At 47.7% G+C, this 8,023-nt stretch overlaps 1 protein-coding gene across 1 annotated transcript; it reads right to left on the bottom strand.

Annotated features, from left to right (window-relative positions):
• Window positions 1-1,212: 1,212 nt before the first annotated feature.
• On the bottom strand, window positions 1,213-5,717 carry Rhebl1 (RHEB like 1). Its single transcript, XM_052160232.1, has 8 exons — window positions 5,469-5,717; window positions 4,841-4,912; window positions 3,910-3,977; window positions 3,160-3,242; window positions 3,014-3,070; window positions 2,763-2,810; window positions 2,058-2,139; window positions 1,213-1,903 (listed from the first exon to the last, which is right to left on the bottom strand). Exons 1-8 carry the CDS (start codon window positions 5,518-5,520, stop codon window positions 1,811-1,813), a joined length of 555 nt encoding a protein of 184 aa, XP_052016192.1. The 5' UTR covers window positions 5,521-5,717; the 3' UTR covers window positions 1,213-1,810.
• Window positions 5,718-8,023: the final 2,306 nt, after the last annotated feature.

The raw sequence follows: 8,023 nt of genomic DNA, 5'->3' as shown, positions 1-8,023 counted from the left end.
ATGGTACACACACACATACACACTTTTATGAAAGGACTAGAGCTATAGCTCAGTGGTAGAATAGTTGGCTAGCATGTAACCTCTTTACATACAGCTCAGGATGGTTTCCTGCCTCAGCCTTCAAACCCTAGGAATACAGGGTGTGTGTGTGTTTATGTGTGCGCTTCTAAAGCCTATTCAACCATACTACACAAATGGAAACAGGCCTGTTGGAAATGTCAACTTCTCCCAGTCAGCAGAGGTCTTTGTCCTCTACCATGCTGTGGCAGTTCTTAGGTCACCCTTACAACTCTGAGAATGAACTGTGAATAGTCGAGGGCTGGAGAGATGGCTCAGCAATTATCAAGAGTACACACTGCTTGTGCCTAGGACCCGTGTACAGAGATTTCTGTTTATTTGGAAATATACATTGTCACCCCAGCAGATAGCTCTACTTCAGAACTGCCAAGCAGTAGGGACTCATGTTCAGTGGCTTACAATCACCTGTGACAGCTCCAAGGAATCTGATGCCCGTGGCCTCCTCAGGAACCTGTATTCACATGCAAGCACATAATTTAAAAAGAAGACCTGCCCCTTACTAGCAAACAGCCATCCTACTGCCTCAGGCTCTGAAAGGACAAAAACAAGTCTTTAACACCTAAAAATTATAGCACAATTCCAAAGGGACAAGGTCTGTCCCTTTCACTATAAAGCAGTGTTTAGGGATCCCTATGAATGCCAGCACAGCCAGGACTACACGGAGAAACCCCGCAGAGGGGAGAGGGTAGGGGGTAAGAAAGAGGGGGGTTTAGGTATATGAAGGTTGCCAGAGGGCATGGACGCCAAGCACATTCCTTCTTTACTCAATTTTCTTGGATCATCACACACTTTTAGTCTCCGCCTCTACTCTCATGACATTAGAAATGAGGGGTCCCAAATGCTAAGGTCCCAGGACAACAACTAATCAGCATATGGCAACTAGCCACTAGAGGGCGGTGTATCTGTAGTTAAGGGGATCTTTAGAACCCACAAACTTAGATGGGTGGGGCAGCTCAATAGAACTTGGTGAAGTAAAAAAACAAACAAACAAACAAACAAAAAAGAAACACCAAAATCGATGAAAAAGGCAAGTAGGAGTAGTTAAGTCTTAGGGTGGGGTCCTTAGTGAGGAGTAAGACAAGAGTCCATGGGAGACAGCAGTCCTCAGCTCCCCCAGACACAAAAAAGACAACAAAAAATTTCTCAGTTTATTTGGAAATATACATTGTTACCCCAGCAGACAGCTCTACTTCAGAAATACCAAGCAACCAACACCCTTACCCAACAAACACCTAAAATCCACCCAGGAGTGGGTCCTGGGAAATCAATGCCCAAGGCTCGTATCCCAACTGTACAGACTATAAAAATTTATTTAGAAAACCAAAGTGTGCTGGGAGTTGGTGGCGCACGCCTTTGATCCCAGTACTTGGGAGGCAGAGGCAGGCATTTCTGAGTTCGAGGCCAGCCTGGTCTACACAGTGAGTTTCAGGACAGCCAGGGCTATACAGAGAAAGCCTGTCTCGGGAGGAAAAAGAAAAGAAAAAGAAAGGAAGGAAGCAAGCAAACAAGCGTTAGAAGCCAGTGTCCCTGAGACATCTTGCCCCTTTGTAAACATTAACATCCAGGCTACCAGAACCTGGGATGAGTGTGCAAAAATGAGGGTGCCACACTGTGTGCCCAGAGGACGAGGGACACAGCAACCATAGCAGTTAAGTCCTGAGGGTCTGCCCCACTGCTGCAGGCTGGACAATGCCCGCGGCAGAAACAGGGCGGGTTATTCCATGTCAAGGGTTCACATAAGGTAGCATCGGCGGTCCGGCCGGCCGTAAGAGTTCTCTACACGGGCAATCTCCTGGATGACTTTGATGAAGATGTCTTGAGTTAGCTACAAGGAATGAGATCGGCAGTCAGTCAGTTGGGTCAGAGGCAATACCAGCCCCGAGGCAAACACAGGGCCTCTTAACTATGCCCATGGCCAAGGGTGTGTAAGGTAGACACAGTTAACCTTGGTGCTAGAGTCTTATCTTTCCGTTCAGCACCTGATTATCCCGAGCAGATGATTCCATAAACGTTGCACCCCAGGACTCTGCCAGCTTCTTCCCTTCAACTGCCTGCACCTCCCTGGAAGCACATTTGGAACATACAAAGATGGGGAGCAGATAGCAAGTTCTCTGAAAATTTTTTAGGGTTTAGATTCCTTCTGATGATTCACAACCCCTCCCCCACAGTTTGAGGAGGTGAAGAAAGAGAAAATATATATAAGACTGAAATATAAATTATGATAGGATTATCCTTAAGTGACCTTCAAAGTAAGGAAGAAAAGCATGCGGGGTGGGGTGGGGGGGGACAGCTAGACGTGGTGACCTACCAGCGAGCACTATTTGGAAAGCTAGAGGAGAATCAGGAGTTAAAGAACAGCCTAGCCAGGCAGTGGTGGCACAAGCTTTTAGTCCCAGCACTTGGGAGGCAGAAGCAGGCAGATTTCTGAGTTCTAGGCCAGCCTGGTCTACAGAGTAAGTTCCAGGACAGCCAGGGCTACAGAGAAACCCTGTCTCAAAAAAACAAAAAAACAAAAAACAAACAAACAAAAAAGACAGCCTGGGCTACGTGGTGAAGAACCTGTCTCCAAAAACCAATCAAGATGTAAAATTGTTTCAGTCAAGCATCGGAGCTGGGGAGAAATACAGTTTGATTGATCCCCGGTACAAGTCACTTTCCTTTGCCCGAGCAGCAGTCTTACCCACCTCTCTGGAGATAGATCTGCCTTGTTCCCCACAAGCAGCACGGGCAGCCTGGGATGAGAAAGCAGGTTAGTTACCACAGTTATGTTTGTACGATTCCCTTCCCCATGCTCCATGGACCCAAACTACTCCCACTCCAGCAAGGCTAGACACTTTCCAAACGAGCCGCCATGGCCTGCGTCTAGCCTCCTTGAAGAGGTCTCCCTTTTGCTTTCTTCTACGCCCTCGTGTCTCTGTGTCCCAGGGCTACTTACCGAGTCTTACCATGGCCTTCGTGTAGTTTTTGATACAGGTTCTTAACGACTTGGAAGCTTCAGACATAAGAAACAGAGCTATGGTTTTAGTTCTAAGATAACTGTTCCATCTTGACAAGCCCCCACTCAAAATCTCAGTCACATACCTGCGCAGAGAAGTGACCGAGTACACGAGCACGTAGCCATGGACCCCGATGATGAGCGAGTAGGGCAGAATGCTGTACTCATCCTAGCAGCACACAAAAGCACAGGTATTTACACCCATGTCCTCAAACGCCATACGCTGGTGGCACGGCACACAGTGACCCTCCCTGGGACACTCCTCCCTCCAGTCTCCTCCATCAAACGAGTTTTTATGAAGCAGCTCTGCTGAGCCTTGCACACTGCTAACAGCTAAATGCCTTTCTCCTATCTTTAAAATGATTTATTTATTTGTTTTATATGAGTACACTGTCGCTGTCTTCAGACACACCAGAAGAGGGCATCGGATCCCATTACAGATGGTTGTGAGCCACCATGTGGTTTCTGGAATTGAACTCAGGTCCTCTGGAAGAACAGTCAGTGCTCTTAACCTCTGAGCCATCTCTCCAGATATATACAAATTTTTTTTAAAGATTTATTTATTATTATATGTAAGTACACTGTAGCTGTACTTTAGGCACACTAGAAGAGGGTGTCAGATCCCATTACAGATGGTTGTGAGCTACTGTGTGGTTGCTGGGATTTGAACTTGGGACTTCTAGAAGAGCAGTTAGTGCTCTTAACCACTGAGCCATCTCTCCAGCCCCACTAAATGCCTTTCTTTTCATACTATGTCCCACATGAACCACACGCACACCACCAAACATTATATAGGGCTGAACTATACTATTTGGGCACCCTACCACAACTGGTACCTGCCCTGCTGTGTCCACTAGATGTAGGTGAAACTCATCTTTGCCAAGAGTCACTGTCTTGCTGTAAGCTGGAAAAACAAACAATGAGGTGCTTTGTCATGCCAGTGATGTACATTCCTATATACATTCTTAATACATATATATTTTTTTTTTCATTTTTTTTTCTTTTGGTTTTTCGAGACAGGGTTTCTCTGTGTAGCCCTGGCTGTCCTGGAACTCACTCTGTAGACCAGGCTGGCCTCGAACTCAGAAATCCGCCTGCCTCTGCCTCCCAGAGTGGTGGGATTATAGGCGTACGCCACCAACGCCCGGCTACATATATATATATTCTTGACCCCAGGAGGGACACACACAGCCTTATAGTCTTCATCAACAACTATAGTTCTCGACCTTCCTAATGCTATGACCCTTTAAAACACTTCCTTGAGTTGTGATAACCCTCAACCATAAAATGATTTTTGTTGCTACTTCATAGCCATGATTTTGCTATCGTTTTGAATCGCAATGTGCATAGTTTTGGAGGTACAGAGTTGCAAATGGGGTCTCTCAACTCACAGATTGAAAACAACTGATCTATACTATCCTGTACTAGAACCTGGCAAACTCCACTCTCTAGACCCTAGAACAGGATTCCCAGAACTGATTAGAGGAACATATAAATAAACCAGCCTCTTTGCAAAACAAAGAAATCTTAGATTATGGAGTTAGAGAGGGGACCCGGTCTATCTAGGTCCCATCCACTTCACACTAAAGAAAATTACTCATGCCAGGTGGTAGTGGCATATTCCAGTATTCCAGAAGCAGAGGCAGGAGTATCTCTGATTTTGAAGCCAAGGTGGTCTACAGAGCTAGCTCTAGCAGCCAAGGATACATAAAGAAACCCTGTCTCCTAAACAAAAAGCGGGGGAGGGGAGGGCCGGCAACTACTTACTATTCTCCACTGTAGGATCGTAGCCTTCCAGGAACTCGCCTTCCACAAATTGATGTGCCAAAGATGTCTTCCCTTTAAGGACCAGAGATTGTTGTAATACAATCACCCATCCATATTCACACCTTTTGTCCTGACTGTGGCCAGGGCCAAAGGGCACCCCAAATCAGCGTCCCAGACTGTGGGAGCTCCCAAGCAATGCTTTCCCTTGGTCTTTTATTACCACCATCCTTACAAGTAGACTCCGCAGCGTTTTGGCTACTCGATGCTTTCAGTGACGCCGCAGGAAGCCCTTCCTGCCACACCCCATCTCAACCTTAGGAAAAGATTACCCAGGATCTAGTGCACCAGGTCAAGGAAACTTGCGACTGTCTACCTCGCGTATATCTCCACCACGCCTTCAAATACTGATCCCACCCCCGCTCCCAGAGCAACGCGGGGACTGGTGCAACCTCAGCCCGGTACACTTAACCCTTGCGCGCTCCTCTTCCAGCATCCCTCCACCCTTCCATCTCCTGGCTGCAAACCCTGCTTCTTCCCAAGCCACATTGTGTCCTCGTGTCACATTTCCGCGACAGCGCGCCTCTTCTGGCCACAAAGCCACGGTGCTCTCGGGAGGGCGGGGACTCACCTACGGAGCGGTACCCCAGGATGGCCACCTTCCTGTAGCGCACCAGCGGCATGACAGGACGCCACCCCGCGAGGCTCTAAGAGTGGGGGCCAAGGGAGCCCGAAGATCAACTAAGATGCAGGCCGAGGTGGACCCGGGGAAGGACAGCGGCTCACCGAAGCTACACTGAGCAAGCTCAAGGAAAACCAAAACAAGCCGCGCGCCCCGGGTAGCCCACGTGATCATAACACAGGGGCTGTACGCTAGAGAGCCCGGCGCGGGGGGGCGGGGGGGCGGGCGGAGAGGAGACAAGAGGAGCTGGATACCTAGCCGGGCGGCTCCCGGCTCCGCCCCACACGATGCTCCCCATTGGTCTATTAGAACGGAGGAGGGCGGAGTCACCCACAGGAGGGAAGGGTGGGTCTCACGTGGAGCGGGATCTTTGGGAGTTGCACATGCGTAGTCCTGAGCCTGTTCATTCATAAAGAGAAAGGAACTCGGGGTCCTAGAGGTACTTGCTGCCTAGCCAAAGAAGCTGTGAATCTCAGATGGGAAACACCTGTTGTGAAATTACAAAACGAAAAGGAAAATTTTCCGTTGTGGTTATTTGTTTTTGAGACAGGGTCTTGCTGGTGTAACCTGGCTGACCTACAGCTCTCCCTATAACTATAAACCATGCTGGCTTCAAACTCGCAGGAATCCACTTGCCTACGACCCCCACTGGATCAGAGGGGTGAACCACCACACGTGGCTTTGGGCTACAGGTTTTGTTGAAAAGATTCTAGGCCTCTGAAGCATAGATTTAATCCCAGCACTTTAGAGGCAGAGAGGAGCATATCTCAGAGTTTGAGGCCAGCCTGATAGACAGAGTGAGCTTCAGGACAGCCAGGGCTACACAGAGAAAACCATTCTCAGGAGCGGGGTGGGGTCGGGGGTTCTAGGCCTCTGTTTTCACAGAACTGGGGTTCTCTTGTTCTTGGAGAAATTGCTTCAGTGTGTGTTCAGTCTCAGGTTTCCTTATCATACCCGGAACACTCATTTATTCAACAAATACTGACTGAGGCAGGAGGATGCTGTGACTTTGAGACCAGCATGGGCTATACAAGATCAAGCCACACAAGACCTTGTCCCAAAAACAGGGAAAAAGGAAAAGAAAAGCCTGGGTTTATAATCGAAGAATTTAAGAGGCAAAGACAGGAAGGTCAGGCATCCAAACTTCCATGGCCCCAGCTACACTGTGAGTTTGAGCCCGAGAGATCTTGTCTTAGAAAAAGGAGAAAGGCTATTGCCCACATTCTACATGCTCTGGTCGAGACAGTGTTGCAGGCTCACTAAAAGAGATAAATATGACATCTGTTTTCCTGGCATTTAAATTTATTCGGAGTTCGGAGTTGCATGAAGCCAGTCTTGTTTTCGGTGCCCAGAACACAAACACACTCAGAACCTTAGGGCGGCAAGTATGTCACAGACAGCTTCAAGTTAATCAGTGAGTGGTTTCATCCCTCCCTTTGAACTAGAATCTAGGGAGTCGGCCACTGGTGGAGGGCGCTCCTGAGGCTCTGGCTCACTCTGGGCCCTTCCTGTATGCCTGCTTTTGTCTGCCGTCGGCCATATGCTCCACTATCTGGGAGACTGCATCTTAGCGGGCACAAACTTAGAGCCGGGTGATTATAGACTAGCTGTATGAAATTGTGAGCCAAAGAGGAGTGTCTCTCTCTCTCTCTCTCTCTCTCTCCTTGAAGTGTGTTGTTCTCAGTTATTTGGCCACAGCAATAAAAAATTTTGATTTGGGGCTGCTGGTGAGATGATTCAGTGGTTAAGAGCACTGACTGCTCTTCCGGAGTTCCTGAGTTCAAATCCCAGCAATCACACGGAGGGTCACAACCATCTGTAATGTGCCTGACGCCCTCTTCTGGTGTGTCTGAAGACAGCTACAGTGTACTCACATATAATAATAAATAAATCTTTAAAAATATTTTTTTGACTTAACACTATACTTTCTAGGACTTCTTTGTTTTCCACAGCTTAGAATTCACCTCCTTCTTGGTGTATAACAAGCATCATTACATAAACAGCACTGACATGCCTTTAATTTCAGGACCCATGAGGCAGAGGCAGGCAGATCTGTGAAGTCAAGACCAGCCTGGTTTAGAGTGAGTTCTAGGACAGCCAAGGCTACATAGAAACCCTGTCTCAAGAAACCAATAATAATAATAAACACTATCACTTAGTAGCTATGGGTTAAAACAGTATGGAGTTTGGGGAGATTTTTCTTGTTTTTGTATTTTGTTGTTGTTTGGATTGGGTCTGGGTTTTTTTGAGACAGGATCTCTCTACATAGCTCTGACTTTTCCCGGAATTGATTGGCTCTGAAACCACATAGATCTGCCTGCCTCTGCCTTCCTGTGCTAGGATAAAGGTGAGTGCAGAAAAGCTTTCTTACCTTTTTTTTTAAGGCACTATGTAGCCCTAGCTGGCCTAAAGCACTGTTGATCATAGGCCCTAACTAGCCTCGAACACACAAAGATGCACCTGCCTCTCCTTCCAACTGCTGACCCAGAAAACAGTGATTGCCT

This window comes from Apodemus sylvaticus, chromosome 17 (genome assembly GCF_947179515.1).
Source record: "Apodemus sylvaticus chromosome 17, mApoSyl1.1, whole genome shotgun sequence".
NCBI lineage: Eukaryota > Metazoa > Chordata > Mammalia > Rodentia > Muridae > Apodemus > Apodemus sylvaticus.
This window is presented reverse-complemented; position numbering and strand designations above follow the sequence as displayed.